The 20,363-nt window shown below is 39.5% G+C and overlaps 2 protein-coding genes across 9 annotated transcripts in view; one reads left to right on the forward strand and one right to left on the reverse strand.

The window, feature by feature from the left end:
- Positions 1 to 165, reverse strand: part of wt1b (WT1 transcription factor b) — a 58,963-nt gene extending 58,798 nt beyond the window's left edge. For 7 of the 8 annotated variants that reach the window (XM_062026538.1, XM_062026497.1, XM_062026506.1 and 4 more), the window contains exon 1: positions 16 to 142. The gene's annotated coding sequence lies outside the window, so the exon portion shown is untranslated. Of the gene's footprint in view, positions 1 to 15 lie in introns of all 8 variants that reach the window. The other variant, XM_062026514.1, reaches the window with a different exon arrangement.
- On the forward strand, positions 156 to 20,117 carry eif3m (eukaryotic translation initiation factor 3, subunit M). Its single transcript, XM_062026575.1, has 11 exons — positions 156 to 308; positions 910 to 1,042; positions 2,909 to 3,047; positions 3,743 to 3,866; positions 3,974 to 4,068; positions 4,540 to 4,623; positions 4,724 to 4,823; positions 5,000 to 5,081; positions 9,820 to 9,963; positions 13,081 to 13,141; positions 19,896 to 20,117. The coding sequence occupies exons 1-11, from the start codon at positions 267 to 269 to the stop codon at positions 20,017 to 20,019; spliced, it is 1,128 nt and encodes a 375-aa protein (XP_061882559.1). The 5' UTR covers positions 156 to 266; the 3' UTR covers positions 20,020 to 20,117.
- The last annotated feature ends 246 nt before the right edge of the window (positions 20,118 to 20,363 follow it).

Below are 20,363 nucleotides of genomic sequence, written 5' to 3' on the forward strand. Positions count from 1 at the left end.
AAGTGCTTGGCTGACCTTTGAGATCAAGGATACATTAGCTGAAGATATCTAGCAGAGATTTACCCATAAATAAGTAAGGATGAAATTCGCTGTAATTAAAGCGAGACATATATCACAACCGTGTTGTGGCGAGTGTGTGTGCGCACTGTCCCTTTAAGAACAAGACCCCGGAACTAAAGCGGCAATGTTGTACTTCCTTTTCCGGTTAGGTCTCCTCGTCGTCGGTAGCGTGGATTTCATCACACGGGCGCACAAAGTGACCAAAAATGAGCGTCCCGGCATTTATCGACATAACGGAGGAAGACCAGGTAACGTTTTGAGCGCCGAATGCGAAATTGTATTCTTATTCTCACCGTGGATGACCTCAGCGGTAAATAATATCTAGCGAAATTGTTAGCAAGCTAGTTAGCTAATATGCTAACCGCATCACCAGTGGGTACAAGCGGTAACCAGAAAAGCGTAGCGTGAAACATAGTAAAGAAGTGCCTTCTGTTTCCATAAATGGCAAGTTGTCATTGTATCTAACCGTCGTTTAACATAAGTTGTGTGCATTTTCGTCACACTGTAGGTTGATTGGCAACACTAAATTGGCCCTAGTGTGTGAATGTTGTCTGTCTATCTGTGTTGGCCCTGTGATGAGGTGGCGACTTGTCCAGGGTGTACCCCGCCTTCCGCCCAAATGCAGCTGAGATAGGCTCCACCACCCCCCGCGACCCCAAAAGGGACAAGCGGTAGAAAAATGGATGGATGGATGGTAATTAAACGTACTGTCACATATGGCGACGTTGTTGGAACGGCTTCGTATGTGAGCTAATTGTCCGTGTTTTTAGTTCGTTAAGAAACCAAAGTATGTAACACCACCACTGTTATGTATTCTGTCATTCATGGGAGCTGATTTATTATTCATAGGCGTCAGAACTCAGAGCCTACCTCAAGTCCAAAGGAGCTGACATCTCGGAGGAGAACTCTGAAGGTGGACTTCACATAGATTTGGCTCAGATCATCGAGGCTTGTGATGTCTGTCTGAAGGATGACGATAAAGGTACGCCCTCTTAATATAAAAAAAAAAAACTCCATCTATTTCCTGCACCACTTGTCCTAATGAGTGTCATGGGTGAGTTGGAGCCCATCACAGCTGGCTTTGAGCATGAAGCGAGGTACACTATGGACAAACTATTAATCTATTTAAACTATTATACAAACATAGGGTCTGGTTCAAATATAGAGATGAGGGTCTTTGATTTGACCTGCTGTTGTCTCAAAGTGTTAACATGTGCTCAATGTTTCCTTACCAATATTGCTATGTTGTCTAGTACCATTGTTGGTATTTTGTCTTTGTATATTCATTCTTCCTACATTGTTGATACAAATTATTGTTACAGTGTAATAATTATTTTTACCTGTGGTAATGCCACTATGATACAACATTTGTATTATAATCCTTAAACAAAGTAACAGTGAAACTCAATGGAATAACCACTGAATGGAGAATTGAGGGTGGGATTAAATAAATTATCTTCTTCCCACTCCCTTACAAGCAAAACTGGACAATCATGCATTACATACTGTACATTACCCTTTGCACTATATTAATTTATATTATTATGTGTTGTCAACTTTGTACTTTTTTTTTATGTCATCGCCTGAAATACATAAATAAATAAATGGGGGGGAAAAAGCCTTGTCACCAGCCAATCACAGGGCACATATAGACAAACTACCATTAAAAATTACAATTTAGAGGCTCCAACCTAACCTGCATGAATTTGGGATGTGGATGGTGGCCAGAGTACCTAAAAGAAAGCCCATGTAAACATGGAGAGAGAACATGAAAACTAGAAAAATGCTCTAAATTTTATTTACAAATTGAACATAATCTGTTGTAAAGCAGCATAATTAATAGACATCAATATTTTAATTGGTGTGATAATGTAAGACAGATGTTTTTCTTTTTTTTCAATTGTCACCGGCATTTGAGTGAAAGACATGTTCGCCAATCAGGATTTCTGAGCCTCGTGTTTTTTTTGCCCCTAGCTTCAAGAATGGAGAAATAGGTCTCTCTCTGTGAATCTCTCTCAGCACCTGAGCGTGTTTAACAGTAAAATAGGCAGTGAGCTCTCTTTTCAGTCATTCACAATCGAGACAGAAAGTACAGAGAGCCTTACGACTCGCCAGTAAGGAATTAAGCAAAGAAACTAAAATTAGGAGGAAACATTTTTGATTACAAATCCAAGTGCCTTGTTCTGGAAATATTTCAGCTTCAAATGAGCCCATCAACAAATGAGTGACATTTCCGTGACCATGTGATGGCAACAAACAAAAAGACAATGTCCAACCTAGTTTTTCCTAGTTGGAAAACAATGCACTTTAAGATGTTCAATATTATTATTATATTAAGTTACATTTTTGATCGCAGAAATTAGTCCATGTAATTTTTTTTATTTTTTTTAGGATAACAGTTATTTACCTTCGAATACAGTACAATGGTAAATAATTCTACAATAATGAGAAATTGTTACTTGCATTATCATTATACATTATGATTACATTACATAATGATCACTATAGTTTTTATCGATTATTTCTTCAGTTTCAGAGCATGATGTAGACAAAAGCTGAGTCTGTCTGCTTAAGGCCAAATATTTTTCTAAGTAAATTATTGCATATTATTCCAATGTGTATCATCTTGAGACAAGAATATGTTTGATGGTTTTGAAGTAACTTGTCTTCCTTCACTTTGTATTTTCACTGTTTTATGCATTTGTATTTAAAAAAAATATATAAAAATCGCAAATGGAATCGCAATTTTGGAGAGAAAAATCGCAAAATTGTGCAGCCCTAATCTGTTGCATGGATGCACTTAGCCTCTTTATTTACATGTGGACATTCTCTCTGTTTTGCTCTGCAGATGTGGAGAGTGTGATGAACAGCATTGTATCTCTGATGTTGATCTTGGAGACAGAGAAGCAGGAATCTCTCATTGAGAGTTTGTGTGAGAAACTGGTCAAGTCTCGTGAAGGAGAGCGACCTTCCCTTAGGATGCAGTTGTGAGTCCTTTTTTCCACTTCTCTTATTTTGAAATCATAAGCTGCTGTTGATATACAAATCATCATCTTACGATACATTAGATTTAAAAAAGATTACTTAGAGAACACGATGCGTAGGTTAGGGGTAAGGCGTTTATTATTTTATTCTGTTATTCTTTTAATCTAGCGCCACTGTTATTTAGTGAATTCCTGTACCCCTTTACCACCATTTTCTAGCCTTTTGTTTGTTGTATTTGAGTTGGGCTGTTTATTTGCCAAAATAATTGAGTAGAAATGCTACTGTAGAGGCTCTGCGTTGTGTATCGATCTTCCTTTACTGCCACCACTCCAAGCGGGGTGCTAATCCATATATCCCGGATTGAGAGTTAAGTGTGCTACCCACTAGGCTAAAAGCCAGAGCTGCTAACTCTTTGAAGTTGTCAGGGGGTGAGGTTTACCAACTTTCATATGGCCCAGCCACCCTGGCTGGCCTCCGTTACACTATATACAGCAAGCATATACAACTTTTAAATTTTTTAAAAGTACCGGTAACTGTTTGGTGCATAGCAACTTGACTGGTAACTGCAGTATTTTCTGCTGTGTCCTGTGAGACCAGTTATAGTACTTTAAATAAGACTTTGCCGGCAAACTTCAGTTTTTTCCAATGTAATGTCCGTATTTTAAATATGTAATTGGGTGCTACCTTTACATTCCAGGTTGAGTAACTTGTTCCACGGTATGGATGAAAACGCTCCAGTCCGATACACAGTCTTATGCAGCCTTATCAAAGTGGCAGCTGCCTGTAATGCCATTACCTTCATCCCGACTGACCTCGATCAGGTAAATAAAATCAATCAGAAGCTATAGTTTGATGTTTTTGACTAGAGTTTCAGTTTTACTAGTTGCTGTACTGCACCCTTTCGAATCATACTTATTCTGTTGATCAGGTGGCCAAGTGGATAGTCGACTGGAATTTGAATACAGAGAAGAAGCACACTCTCTTGAGGCTGGTGTATGAAGCACTGGTGGACTGCAAAAAAAGGTAGCAGAATAGTTGCTTGTACAAATACAATAAAATGTCGCCATATGGATAAAACCCACAACCCTGACCAAGAGCTCTAAAAGCAGGTGTGTTTTAGTTTCCCTTTAGAAATAAGATTGCACAGCAAAATGAGGAAAATGGAGCAAAAAGAATATGAAAGTATAATGAAACGTAAAAATGAAATGTTGGTACTAATGGCTAATAACACAACAAAAACACACTTTGTCCTTAAGCATATAGAAGCATTTTTTAGCTTTGTGTAGTAATATATATGTAAAGGGGGTGGAGTACAGGTAACATATTTTCAAGGTTGGCAGGTTTGATATTGGTTAATTCAGAGTGTAACAACATGTTTTATTACAGTGGTCATTTCGTGTAGAATTACATTGTATCATACGAAGAGCCGTGTTGTCCTTTTTTACCCCTCGCATGTAACTGGAAAGTACTCAATCACCGTCTTTTAATTTACAGTGAAGCTGCAGCCAAAGTGATGGTGGAGTTGCTGGGAAGTTACACAGAGGACAATGCTTCACAAGCACGTGTTGATGCACACAGGTGAATTTACACCCTTCTCCCTGTAGTCATTTATCGTCACATCTGCATGTACGTCCTCATTTACCTTTCCCTCTGTGTGTCTGTGTGCCTTCTTTTTTAGATGCATTGTCCGGGCCCTCAAAGATCCCAACACCTACCTCTTTGACCACCTGCTTACTCTCAAACCAGTGCGCTTCCTGGAGGGAGAGCTCATCCATGACGTGAGTGTTAAAAGTACAAATTTGGATTTATTTTAGTAGGTATAGCCATTCCATTGTGGAGACAAATAGTATTTTTAACTTAAGCTGTGCTTTATCATCTTAGCATACATTTTTTGTACACAATAAATGCAACATGATGTTGACCATGTCACTTTTTTTCCCTATTTGTTTTACAGCTGTTAACCATCTTTGTGAGCGCAAAGCTAATATCATATGTCAAGTTTTACCAGAATAACAAAGACTTCATTGACTCTCTGGGTAAGTACATTGATTATACTGTATGTTGTCAAGCAGACAGTAATAATATTAAAGAGTTTCATGGACACATTGAAATGAATAAAAGATGGTAATGCAGTGGTATCTCAACTATTTGTAGTGCTATTTGAGATTCAAGCAGCCTTTCTGCTTTTTGTCTTGCTTTAATTTGCGTTTATAATTTGAGCTACAATCTTCCCTGCTACAATCTTCCCTGCCGCTAGATGGCATAGCAAATGCCACAGTGAACGCAGCACAATCTGCGCAAAAACATTCGGTTTTATCATTAGCTTATAGCTAGAGATCGACTTATCTTTGTTTTCCAACCATTGGAAATTAAACTTTTAGCAACGGTCAAGCTTCCACAGCCTTCCAGCTGGTTAGCTCCTCCACTGACCACAGCTCAGCTTCTTGCGCATGCCTGAAGCAGCTCCGGGTGTACAGGGCGGTCTTTCGCTCTGCCGCGCTACAAACCGGCGGTGTCTTTAGTCCCACTGCCGTACAGTACAGCCTGATGTGATAGTAGCCTAAACCTCCCAACACATTGCCTGAAAAGTGTCCACTCTTCTCCTTCACTACACTGATTTTGGGAGATAGTATAACTAGGAATATCCGCTGCTATCCAAGCCTTATTGACCAGCCGTCCTTCGATAACTGCTCTTTTTACATGTTTGACCCCAGTTCTAAATATTTTCAGTCTGTTCCAAGTCCTCTTCAGTCTGCTGGCAGAGGTTAATACTTAACATTATCAGGGCTCGAATTTTACCACGGCAACCGCAGCATTTGCCGCGACCGCCCTTGTGACTTGCAGTAATGCCCTACAAAATTGACCATCATTGATGGCAAGAACATGCTGTGACCGCCCTTGACTTTTTGCTTGTTAATGGACTAGGGATGTAACGATAAACGGTATAATGATAAACCACGGTAAAATTCCAGGGGCCGTACTTATCAAGCTTCTTAGAATTACTCCTAAGAAGTCTGCTAAGAGTTGACTTAAGAGTAAATAAATTCTTCGCTGAAAGCTGCACTTAAAAGTTAGTTATCAAGCGTCTTACTCACACTTTCAACGAAGTGTAGGACTGAATCTTAAGTGTCACACTCAGAGCTGAATTACGACATTACTATGTGCCGTAAACGGAATTTTAGGTGACGTCATTTCTGTGTCCATAGAAATGACCAATCACGGAAGGGAATCCGTTGTCTAAGAATAAAGAAATATCTTGGAAATATGTAAGTGGACAATGGGAGTGTATATTTTAACAATAAACTACAAAATAATACAAAACAAACTAGTCCCCGCCGGCACTCACGCTACCGCTCCCTCTCTTCTATCGCCCACACACTCACTGACGTCACTCACCTCACGGCCACACACATACGCTACTGTCATAACATTTTCTTTCCAATTCATTAATTAGGCAACTAATTTGAAACTGGTGTGGGTGGCTCTATATATACTAGCCCACTGCAGCCACATGCAGAAATCAACAAAGAATCGAAAAGTATTAAATCTGTGACAAAAATAATATCCGCTCTGTCTAAACGATACCGTTTGATCAGCTGCTCGTCATCAAAAAAAAAAAAAAAAACATTGTTCCGTTCCCTGAACGTTCGCGCACGTCTCTCTCGCCTCAGTGCCATCCCCTGCTGGCAACTCCTAACCACTTAAGACACCTCTGAAGGTCTCTTAAATATCGTGGAGAGTGGGAGTGATTCTTAGACTTAAGAACGTTGATAAAAAGCTTTTATTCTTAAGTTTGAGAGTAGGACTAAATTTCGCAAATTCTCAGGACTTAAGTGTAAAATGGCACTCTAAGAAGCTTGATAAGTACGGCCCCAGACGGTTAATAATACTGTTTAATTTTTTAATTACTGAAAAACCATGCATTTTAGGACACTGCTCACTTACTGAATACTGATGCGCCGTAGCATCTGTGCATGCGCACTAGAGCCGTTCGGCTCAGGAGACATGGCGGCGGCTTCATGGACTTAGCATTGAAAATGTTCCCTCCGAGTTAACGGAGCTGATCGCTTCATTTGAAACGTGTGTAGTTCCGCGGAGTCTCAGTGTGTGATTAATAGCGCTATGCTGTTGGAGGAAAAAGCAATTTTGATATTGCAGTTTCATTTTGAACGTGCAGCTAGCGTCATCTGTCAGCTGCTGAGAGTTACCATGCAGCAGGCGATGTGTCGGGAACGTTGCCACAACTTGTTTTTAAAGTCTTAAGTTTGTTTACTGGGATGTTCACTTGTCCTTTATTTAACTGCTAACTTTATCAGCGTTCAAATAACATCAATACTAGCTAAAATGTTGTCATCTCATCGACTTGAAAGCAGGCTGAGTTGTCAGTGAGGCACAAAGTTTGTGTGTTAGATGTGTGAGTTAACACTCCTAATTTTTGTTGGCCAAACTGTTGCACTGAAGTTCATGGTTGTTGTTGAAGAACAAAGCTTGTTTATTTGACTTTATCTTCATAAGCCAGACTGCTTTGTGTTTTATATTGATATCAAAAAGCAAACATGATGTTTTTGACATTATTTGTGTTTTTTTCATTCCACAAAGTAATTACTTTAATAATCATTCATGTGACAGCATTTTGTTAATGTTTTATGGTGTATAATTGATTCCTATACGACAGATTTCTGCTCAAACTCTCAATGGATCTGTCCTGATACAGCATGTAGATGTACGTGTGTGTACATAACTTAAAAAATACCTCTCTATGAAAATGTAAAAATAGAGATAAAGGCGTCATGTAATAAAAAATCTGACACGCTGATACTGTTAATGAACAAAAACACTAATATTTGTCTTTAAATATATAGATCTAGAATCTAGAGCATTTTTATCAGATATTACAAATTACATGATGGCATCATGTTCCCATCCCAACACTGTTTTACCAAACAGTGAATAATCATGATTAATAATTGAGATTTCAATATTGATAAAGATAATCTTAATTATTATTTTGCCCATAACCGTGCAGTCCTATGTGTAAGACTAGACCTCATATATGAACACTATTTTTATCTATATGGACACAAAGTACTGTTACGTCTTATGTCAAAAGAGTGCCATATTGCAAATGTTTCATATTTATTTTTATGAATTTATAGTGTTTTGTTTCTGCCATATTACTTTGTTTATAATGGTTGTGTTGCTTTCATATGCACATTCAATTGTCTACTTGAGGTACATATATACATTTTGAATGTGTTTGTGTTTTTTAGAAATAAAACTTGTAATTTTCATACCGTGACATCCCTATAATAGACAATTGTAACGTAATTGTTTTGTCAAATAAATTGATAAAAACACCCCGACATTACTTTTTTTCTCATATGTTTAACTGTTATTGGTAAAAACAACGTGGGCGCAGCCATTTTGGAAGTCTGTGTCAAAGATAACCGACAACGACAACAGCCGAGTTATTCTGAGGTTTTCCGAGAGATACACTAGTTGCATCAGGGTCTGGAAGGACGTCAGGTGTTTAGGTCAGGCATATGCCCCCTAGACCGGCCAAAATGGAGCCCCTGCCTTGAAAGAAAATAATGTTTGCCTTGGTGCCCTAAAATATGAACCCTCCTTGAAGGCAACACTTGCCTTGACCTTAAAAAGTTAAAATCCAAGGCCTGCATTATTATTCCATTACTAAATTTAACTACTGTAGTTTTTTGTACTGCTGTTTTTTCAAACAATATTTCTTATCTAAAACTTTGTTTTTCTTTATAGAAAGCATGTTAGAATTGTGCCGTTTTGGGAGGGCAAGGCTTAGATTAAACTAAATTAAATTAATTTCAATGGGTGAGGCTGATTTGTAATGCGAATGTTTTGAGTTTTAAACTCGATCATAGAACAAATTGAGCTCATTAGATGAGGTATTATGCACTAGTAAAACAAAGTTTTTGAATTGCAAGGATAAAAGATCATGTGATGTTATGAGGGGAAAACATTATAATTTTACAAGAATTAAGTTGTAAAGCTAAAGCATTAGAGGAGAACTTTAAGAAAACACAAATCAGTTTTAATCTGTAAAAAGGTGTGATTGTGTCATTGATTTGATCCACATCATCAACACACATAGCTTCCACCAATTTAGTTTTTCTTTACCTTATTAATTTTAAAACATTCTGAACTCAATGATGCTGCTGATGTTGGTGTACAAGACTATGACCTTTTTAAGAAGAAAAACTCTAAACAATCATGTTTTTGCTCCAAATGCCAATGTAGATTTAAAAAAATGAACATGTCTTATATTGAATACAGTATTTAAATTGATGGAGATAGTCCAATTTTAACAATCTGCTCCTGGAACTGTTTGGCATTTTTAAAGAGGGAGAAGAAGAGAGAACGTTGTCTTTTTTTCTCAAATTATTTTTTTCAACTTTTCATACTTACAGACTTTATTTTTGTACAAATCACAGCTTTTTAAAACAAGCTGTTTTTTTTAAATATTGAGCCAGCTTACAGCCGCCAGTTGACTCGGAAGTGGAATGTGCACGCGTCAGCAGCAATGTGGCTGGCCCTCACCACTGCAACATCAGATGAAATTACACACGTGTATGGGATGCACTCCCCCAAATGTGCCGTGGTGTTTGTGTTAATAAGTAGAATCCTTGAATGTGTTGCTCTTTCATGTAGAAGTAATCATCACTGGGGAAACTCCCATAGTCAAGAGTAATGGCCTGTGACGGTTTAGTGTCTAATGATTCCTGTTTCACATTTTCCCCACAGGCCTGTTACACGAGCAAAACATGGCCAAGATGCGTCTGCTCACGTTCTTGGGCATGGCAGTGGAATTCAAGGAAATCTCCTTTGACACCATGCAAGAGGAGCTGCAGATTGGAGTGGAAGACGTCGAGGCTTTTGTCATTGATGGTAATGGAGCTTCATGCATTTTCATTCAGTATGACACATCTCACAAAAAGGGATGGGTACTTGCTCGGTGGCCTAGTGGTTAGAGTGTCCGCCCTGAGATCGGTAGGTCGTGAGTTCAAACCCCGGTCGAGTCATACCAAAGACTATAAAAATGGGACCCATTACCTCCCTGCTTGGCACTCCGCATCAAGGGTTGGAATTGGGGGTTAAATACCCAAAAATTATTCCTGGGCGTGGCCACCGCTGCTGCTCACTGCTCCTTTCACCTCCCATGGGGGTAAGGGTGATGGGTCAAATGCAGAGGATAATCTCACCACACCTAGTGTTAACTTCAATTCAGTTCCACAATCTAGTACTAATGTAGTTAACCGTAGCAACCACAACGAAAAAACAAATGGTTATCAGTGCCTCGTTTCAGTGCTAAATGAATGCGGATTCAGCCACCTGCAACAAATGCTTGGCGATGAAATTGTGCAAATAACGTTTTGTAAGTAAAGTAGCGTCCTGATAGGACAGAGTCTGACACTATTTAAAAACTTTATTCCCGGCCTTAGCATGCCAACAGTAACCCTCACAACACTGCTAGTGCTAACCAGTAGCCACAAAAACAACAAAGTACGCATATGTACAGTAAACAATACCCATTGGTTGGGCATCATTTGAATTTTGAAGGATTCTTACTCCATTTTTCAGTTTCGATTCTGGTTGTTTTAAGAGGCAGGGTCAAAATCTACAATGAATTTCTTATGAGGCTATTTTCAACCAGAATATAAATGTCAGTCTTTTGAACTTGAATATAAATGTCATCAAGTTTCTCTCCATGGGAGTGCACTTTCACAAAAATGTCCAGGGTTTCCCGCAGCTCTTTGTTGTTAAGGCGCCTTAACAACAAAGAGCCACTGCCTAAACTAAAGCCTTTTTTTAGTTTATTGTATTATTTTTATTTTTTTTTGTCCTGTCCAGCTTCTCAGGCAAATCATATAGTTGATGTAGATGCCCATATTGGGACTGTTCAGATTTACTTTACAAAAGAGAAGTGTAGGATACTTCTCTTATTGCCTTATTTGTATTTGACTTTATTAAATGTATTTATATTATCATTTGGTGCTAAACTAAAGTCTTAACAAGCTGCTCCGCTTAGTTCTGCCTCTGTCAGTACGTCTCTGCAGCACCCAGTATTGTCCCACCCACAGAACCATCTGATTGGTTACACGCAGAGCAGTAACAGCCAATCAGCAGTGCGTATTCCGAGCGCATGTAAGAGCCAATCAGCAGTGCGTATTCAGAGCGCATGTAACAGCCAATCAGCAGTGCAAATTCAGAGCGCATGGAGTCAGTGCTCACGGCAGAGGCAGGCAGAGAGGAGAGACGGTGCGGGTTAGCAGAAAGGTGTTTAGCAGGTGAGCATAATGCTGCGGACTCTCCCCAAATTATAATAAACACCTCTCAGTCAACTACTAGTAACATCACTGTGAGCCCGTTGACGTTCTAGAAATATAAGCCGCAGCTCGCTGGCTGTCCTTTAGGTGAACGCTAATTAGCTTTTAGCGTAACATTAGCGCATTTTGCGGTGTGTGTATGCGTGCGTGCGTGTGTGTGTGTTACGGACAGCAAAGCCATGTCTGTCTGAGAGAGACAAGCATTATTGACCTACAGTTAACAACTAAGTTATTTCACTTTACCTTTTTCTGTGTTGAAGCAGCAAAAAGGGACATTATGTTAAATGAAGAATTTCTGTCTCTGATAGTTGATATAATAATGTAACTGCATCATAAAGCCTACATGAACTCCATGGTGTTCAGGGATGAATAGTCTCGCCCATTGCTATTGTACTATTTTTTCAGCTATAGTTAAAAGTTAAAGTTAAATGGTAAATGGGTCGTACTTGTATAGCGCTTTTCTACCTTTTTAAGGAACTCAAAGCACTTTGACACTATTTTCCACATTCACCCATTCACACACACACATTCCCACACTGATGGCGGGAGCTGCCATGCACGGCGCTAACCAGGCCCATCAGGAGCAAGGGTGAAGTGTCTTGCTCAAGGATACAACAGACGTGACTAGGATGGTAGAAGGTGGGGATTGAACCAGTAACCCTCAGATTGCTGGCACGGCCACTCTCCCAACTTTGCCATGCCGTCCCCTTAAAGTACCGTTACACCCCTAATATGTATATATACCGTATTTTTCGGACTATAAGTCGCTCCGGAGTATACGTCGCACCGGCCGAAAATGCACACTAAACAAGGAAAAAAACATATATACATCGCACTGGAGCATAAGTCGCATTTTTGGGGGAAATGTATTTGATAAAATCCAACACCAAGAATAGACATTTGAAAGGCAATTTAAAATAAATAAAGAATAGTGAACAGGCTGAATAAGTGTACGCCATATGACGCACAAATAACCAACTGAGAACGTACCTGGTATGTTAACGCAACACATCATGGCAAGAGTCATTCAAATAACTATAACATATAGAACATGCTACACGTTTACCAAACAATCTGTCAGTCCCGATCACTAAATCCGATGAAATCTTCCTCCCCGGTGTCGCCTCTGGTATGTCCTTTCTTTCTGCTGCTTGATTGCTGTTCTCTGCTGCATATTTCACTACGTCCAGCTTGTAATCTGCAGTATATGATTTCCTTTTCGGTGCCATTTTAGTTCAGTCCTTCTCAGTTTTTATAAGTTACCGCCAATGTTGATGTGATCCATTTTAATAGCTACGGCAGTAGCATATAGCATATAGCAGTTAGCATCCCATGACCCACAATGCACTTCTGGCATGACCCTCCCCCGCCGAATTCTTATTCGTTGACGTGTGTGTGACGATTGCTGCCATTTGCTTCGTCTCTTACGCGAATGAGATAAATAATATTATTTGATATTTTACATTTTACGGTAATGTGTTAATAATTTCACACATAAGTCGCTCCGGGGTATATGTCGCACCCATGGCCAAACTATGAAAAAAAAACTGCGATTTATAATCCAGAAAAAAAAGGTATATATAATTTTTTGTTTGTGTGTGTTTTAATCAACCTCCTGCACTCTTTAACTTATTTTTGTGTGCAGACTTTTGCTCATAATGTTTAATAATTTTTTCAGCTGTCCGGACCAAGATGGTGTACTGCAAAATTGACCAGACACAGCAAAAAGTCGTTGTCAGGTAAGTGACAACAGTTTACCCAAATACTCTTTTTTTAGTTCAGGTTAGTTAAAGCTTATAGTGATAGCAGACAATCCAGTCTTAGTGAGTCATGTTCAATTTGTCTTTAATATCATGTAAGTAAGTAAAACGTGTTGCAACACCCCGCTCACATTTTAAGAAATGCTTTAAACTTCTGTGGCACGTAGTTATCAATTAACCTGACTCCTGCCAGATCCTTGTCGTTCGCTGAGCTGTACACATGAATCAATCAATCAATCGATCAATGTTTATTTATATAGCCCTAAATCACAAGTGTCTCAAAGGGCTGTACCAACGACATCCTCGGTACAGAGCCCACATACGGGCAAGGAAAACTCACCCCAGTGGGACGTCAATGTGAATGACTATGAATCTGGAGGTTCTCAATAGGAGATGTATTTCAGGCGGCCTTGTAAAAAAATCATTGTATGTGATTGGATAAACCACTTCTCCGTTATCTTGAATGACGTGCTACTTCAACCACTCACATTGAAATCAACCCGTGTTGCTGATGAGAGCGGCGCTGGGAAATCCAAACCTGGTCGGAAGAAGAGCCAAAACATCCTTGCCACCAATAAATGCCTTCAAAACCGTTCTCTGTTCATCTTTTAAATAATTTAAATAATAATCGATGTCGCAAAACAGTTGCAATAGCAGAATCAATGTCAGCACACGACTCCTCGCTCCGTGCCGCCATTGTTGTTTGAATCAAACAGTCGCTTCGGTGCTACGTCACATCTATGAAATATATTACTTTTTTTTAAATGTCAAGTAAAAAAAACTCTTATTTTCAAGGTGTGGCGGTGGGCCACATTCAAAACATTAAGGGGAAGCCCTGCCTGCTATACAAAGTAAAAAAAATAAATATATATATATATATATATATATATATATATATATATATATATATATATATATATATATATATATACTACCGTTCAAAAGTTTGGGGTCACATTGAAATGTCCTTATTTTTGAAGGAAAAGCACTGTACTTTTCAATGAAGATAACTTTAAACTAGTCTTAACTTTAAAGAAATACACTCTATACATTGCTAATGTGGTAAATGACTATTCTAGCTGCAAATGTCTGGTTTTTGGTGCAATATCTACATAGGTGTATAGAGGCCCATTTCCAGCAACTATCACTCCAGTGTTCTAATGGTACAATGTGTTTGCTCATAGGCTCAGAAGGCTAATTGATGACTAGAAAACCCTTGTGCAATCATGTTCACACATCTGAAAACCGTTTAGCTAGTTACAGAAGCTACAAAACTGACCTTCCTTTGAGCAGATTGAGTTTCTGGAGCATCACATTTGTGGGGTCAATTAAACACTCAAAATGGCCAGAAAAAGAACTTTCATCTGAAACTCGACAGTCTATTCTTGTTCTTAGAAATGAAGGCTATTCCACAAAATTGTTTGGGTGACCCCAAACTTTTGAACGGCAGTGTATATATACACAGTGTTTCCCCCAGAAAATTTGTTAGTTAAGGTGGTGTCTCTCCAGGGGGACGAACGAGGAAGGGGCTGGGTGGGTGTAAGGAACAGCCTGTCGCCATCACATCTCCATCTCATCGCTGCCAGACTAGACTATAGACTGTGGTGAAGTAGGCCGGCTTCGTCGCGTGAAGAAGCCTGCAATTTTTGGTTGTGTTTTCCGCTCTGTAAGCTGAACGGCAATATACGATATGATATACGATATAGGGACGGCGTGGCGAAGTTGGTAGAGTGGCTGTGCCAGCAATCGGAGTGTTGCTGGTTACTGGGGTTCGATTCCCACCTTCTACCTTCCTAGTCACGTCCGTTGTGTCCTTGGGCAAGACACTTCACCCTTTGCCTCTGATGGCTGCTGGTAGCGCCTTGCATGGCAGCTCCCGCCATCAGTGTGTGAATGTGCGTGTGAATGGGTAAATGTGGAAATACTGTCAAAGCGCTTTGAGTACCTTGAAGGTAGAAAAGCGCTATACAAGTACAACCCATTTATCATTTAATTTATTATTTAACATATATATCTATTTTTTTTCCGTAAAGTAAAAACAAAACACAAAACAGTCCTAGTTACCTGAGATACTAAGTATGTCATTATTTTTTCTTAGTACGGTAAGTCAATATTTACTAAGTCAAAATAATGACATACTTAGTATCTCAGGTAACTAGGACAGCGAGCAAGCTGAGCTGCCGCTTATATTTCTAGAACGTCAACGGGCTCATAGTGATGTTACTAGTAGTTGACTGGGAGGTGTTTATTATCATTTGGGGAGAGTCCGCTGCATTATGCTCACCTGCTAAACACCTTTCTGCTAACCCACACCGTCTCTCCTCTCTGCCTGCCTGTGCCGTGAGCACTGACTCCATGCGCTCTGAATACTCACTGCTGATTGGCTGTTACATGCGCTCTGAATACGCACTGCTGATTGGCTGTTACCGCTCTGCGTCTAACCAATCAGATGGTTGTGTGGGTGGGACAATGCTGGGTGCTGCAGAGACGTACTGACCGAGGCAGAGGCAGTACGAAGCGTAGCAGCTTGTTAAGACTTTAGTATAGCACCAAATGATACATTTAATAAAGTCAAATACTAATAATGCAACAAGAGAAGTATCCTACACTTCTCTTTTGTAAAGTAACTGAACAGCCGATATGGGTATCTACATCAACTATATGATTTGCCCGAGAAGCTGGACAGGACAAAAAAATAAATAAAAAAATAAGACTTTAGTTTAGGCGGTGGCTCTTTGTTGTTAAGGCGGCCGCCTTAACAACAAAGCACTGCGGGAAACCCTGATATATATACAGGACTGTCTCAGAAAATTTGAATATTGTGATAAAGTCCTTTATTTTCTGTAATGCAACTAAAAACATGAAAATGTCTACATTCTGGATTCATTACACATCAACTGAAATATTGCAAGCCTTTTATTATTTTAATATTGCTGATTATGGCATACAGCTTAAGAAAACTCAAAATCCTATCTCAAAAAATTAGAATATTTCCTCAGACCAAGTAAAAAAAAAAAAGATTTATAACAGCAAAACAAAATCAAACATTTGAAAATGTCAATTAATGCACTCAGTACTTGGTTGGGAATCGTTTGCACTGATTACTGCATCAATGTGGCGTGGCATGGAGGCAATCAGCCTGTGGCATTGCTGAGGTGTTATGGATGCCCAGGATGTTTCAATCGCGGCCTTTTGCTCATTTGCATTATTGGGGTCTGGTGTCGTTCAGCTTCTTCTTCTTCACAATACCCCACAAATTGTCTATGGGGTTCAGGTCAGGGGAGTTGGCAGGCCAATCGAGGACAGTAATGCCATGGTCAGTACACCAGTTACTGGTGGTTTTGCACTGTGGGCAGGTGCCAGATCATGCGGGAAAATGAAATCATCATCTCCATAGAGCTTTTCAACAGATGGAAGCATGTAGGCTCTAAAATCTCTTGGTACACAGCTGCATTGACTCTGGACTTGATGAAACACAGTGGACCAACACCAGCAGCTGACATGGCTCCCCAAACCATTGCTGACTGTGGGAACTTCACACTGGATTTCAAGCAACTTGGATTTTGCTCCTCTCCAGCCTTCCTCCAGACTCTAGCGCCTTGACTTCCAAATGAAATAAAAAAACTTGCTTTCGTCTTAAAACAGGACTCTGGACCACTCTGCAACTGTCCAGTGCTTCTTTTCCATAGCCCAAGTCTTCCGTTGTCTTGAGTTCAGGAGTGGCTTGACCATGGAAATGGGCTACAATAGCCGTATTCCTATTGTAGCCCATTTTCCCGCACACGTCTGGGAGCAATGGCTTTTGAGACCTGGACTCCAGCTTCAGTCCACTGTATTTGAAGCTCCCCCGAATTCTGGAAGCGGCTCTTCTTCACAATGCTGTAAAGGCTGCGGTCCTCTCTCTTGGTTGTGCAGCGTTTCCTGCCACATTTCCTCCTTCCAACAGACTTTTTGTGAATGTGCTTTGAAACAGCCTGCTCTTTTAAAAATTTCTTTTTGTGTCTTACCCTCCTGATGGAGGGTGTCAATGATGGTCCTCTGGACAGCAGTCAGGTCAGCAGTCTTCCCCATACTTGTGATTTAGTTTACTGAACCAAACTGAGTGTTTTTAAACGCTCAGGGAAACCCTTGCAGGTGTTTCGAGTTAGACGATTCAAGTGATTAGTTAAATAGCCTGCTAGTATACTTTTTCATGATATTCTAATATTTTGAGATAGGATATTTGAGTTTTCTTAATCTGTATGCCATAATCAGCAATATTAAAACGACAAAAGGCTTGCAATATTTCATTTGATGTGTAATGAATCCAGAATGTATAACATTTTCATGTTTTTAGTTGCATTACAGAAAATAAAGGCCTTTATCACGATATTCTAATTTTCTGAGACAGTCCTGTATATTCCAGGATGCAAAGTATGTAGCAGTTATAGACAACGTTTATAACACTATTGTTTTTTTGGGCCACTATAAACAGGTTTGACTGTACTGAATTAGGTTATGGGATCTAGGGCTCAAAAGTGTGACATGACAACGCAATGCTTCGTAGGTCTTACTGCATTGGAATAGCATCTTTACATTGGGATAAATGCAAGCCTGTGTCCTATAGTTTTTATTTTTTATTTTTTTTAACAAATTCTAAATATGTCACAAATGTGCGGTATCAATAACTGTCACAATGGTTGTAATGGTCACTTCAGGACAAAAAGAAATTGGTGGGATTTGCCTCATTTCGAGTGCAAAAGCAAAGCTTAGGAACTGAGCAAAGTAACAGGCGACGAATGCCTGGAATATATCCAGGGTTTCCGCGGGGCATTAAAAAGCATTAAAAGTGATTAAATGGATTTTGCAAAAATTAAGTCCTTAAATGGCATTAAAAAAATAGATGTCCAGATGCATTAAAACTGTTTATACAATTGTAAGACTGTGCCAATAATAATAAGTTAATCAATCGAACGGTAAATGAAAATGAACTCCGTAACTTTCGATACATTGCTACGTCCGTGTTTCTTTTCTGCGGCTGGGGCTTTCAAACAGGACATAAGAGGTCTTGTAAATGCTGGTCTGAAAGCGTGAAAAGCACTGCCTCATTACGGCAAAATGAAACTGCTTTGGGGGCCCAACCTTTACCATTCTTTGGTGACTGTAGGCGTGTAGTCTTTAACTTTGACACCTTGCCATGTTAATGATGAAGTTAAGCTTGTTTCATACACGACTCCTTTATTAAAGTCATCTCCAGTTCAACACACATGAGCTAACTTGGGTAACATTAGCAACTCTCTCGTGACCTACGATGGCCTAGGATGGACTACCAAGACAATTCTCACAACAGTAAAAATGGATTGCTGTCTTAACTTTTTAAAACCTAGTTAAAGCTTGTCGATGGTAAACCCAAGGAGGTGTTCCGCAGCGTGTGCAAAGAGACTCCCAACTACAAATCACACATGCTATTTGCTAATCAAAGTCGGCCATTAAAGGCAGACAGCAGTTAACAATGTCCAAATTTATTTTAGAGTGACCAACAAAGCAACTTCTGCTGCTACTGCAAAACAAATGAATAAATACAAATACATTCTCAGATGAAACAGTCTTGTGAGCCAATTCTAATTCACTCGATAGTAACTGCAATGTAAACTTTTCAATTACTCAATATTATCATTGTTAAAGGGTTACAATTTGGTCTGTATACAGACAGTTGTAAGTTTTGACTATAATTAAAATGGGTCAGATATGGCATTCCATTTTTTAAGTGGCATTAAAAAGCGTTACATTTAGATTTGATACCTGTAGAAACCCTGATATTAGCCGTACAAAACGACAAACACCCCTTTTAACGCCATTACCTGGTACATTTTGGTGCGCTCACGCCACATTCAGACTGGTAAGAATCAAAGCAGGTTTGATTCTGTTTCACACGTAGCATTTGTTAGCTGTTGCCTGTTAAGCGTTAGCTTAAGCTACCGGCGGCGCAGCTACGAACATCGCACAGTAAAAAGCATGTCGTCGGTTTACTTTTAGTCATGGCTAAGCACAAAAACTAACGAGTATTATCTTTGGAAAGGTAACACAGTGATCAAAGTATGTAAAAGTAACAATGGGCTTGTTTTCTTCGGGGGAACCCTGCTTATGAAACAAGGCCGGGGAGGGACCTTACGCATCTTAGACACATAAGAGATGAAAGCCTTAAATTACGCACAATTTGATCAAAGGAAAACTTTGCGTTCTTCACCGGTATTAAAATTGGCACTGTTGACAAAATATAGACAAGATTGGCGGCACTTTTACTTGATTCAAATCTCTCATCCATAGGACATGCTCATAGCTCATTTAAGTAAATTCCACCACGTTGTATTATTTTAGTTTTTTGTATTTTGTACGATCCATTTTAATCCAGTTTGTTGCCCGCTTACACATTGTAAACAAAGCCTTTATCTAACAAATTTGTCTACCCAGCCCACACAATGCATTGCAAAATCATGTGGCCTTTTGAGCCCTATCGTCATGGCAATTGTTGAGACTATTAGCCCTATTAGTCACGTTTTTATTTTTATCCCCAAAACAATGAAGCCTTGACTTTTTATTGGGAAAAACAAATAAAATAACAATTTTAATTGGATATCATATTGCCGTAATGATGCAAGAGAAAACAATTATGGACGGTTAAGAAAGTGTAATTGAATAGCAAGCATTTTTTATTTTGTAGTCAAAAGAAAATGTTGTTTGTCTTCCCCCTCAGTCACAGCACATACCGCACCTTCGGGAAGCAGCAGTGGCAGCAGCTGCACGACTGCCTCAGCTCTTGGAAAGCCAACCTAGCCACCGTCAAGACCAGCCTGCAAACTCTGTCGCCTTCCACCTAAATGTCACCTTCAGAATCTTGGATTCTCTTTCTACACAAATTCTCACACACCCTGAACTGCTTTTATATACATCCAATAAAAGAAACGGTGGAGATCAATTTGATTTTGTTGTATGTTTTTGTTGCCCAAACTATTAAATTACGATCCATGGTTTCGTCTTCAGGCATCTGCCAACATCTGTTTTCAGTAAAAGGACAACATGGCCGTGCGAGATGAGCTGTGACTTTCGCTTGAGAGATTGGCTGCAATGATGAGGTCACATGCTGGGGGGGGGTACGTGAGAGGTGTCGACGCTCATGTGAACTACAATGACCCTGCAGTGCCGAGGTCAGCGTAGTGTATTA

This window comes from Entelurus aequoreus, linkage group LG02, assembly GCF_033978785.1.
Source record: "Entelurus aequoreus isolate RoL-2023_Sb linkage group LG02, RoL_Eaeq_v1.1, whole genome shotgun sequence".
Lineage (NCBI taxonomy): Eukaryota > Metazoa > Chordata > Actinopteri > Syngnathiformes > Syngnathidae > Entelurus > Entelurus aequoreus.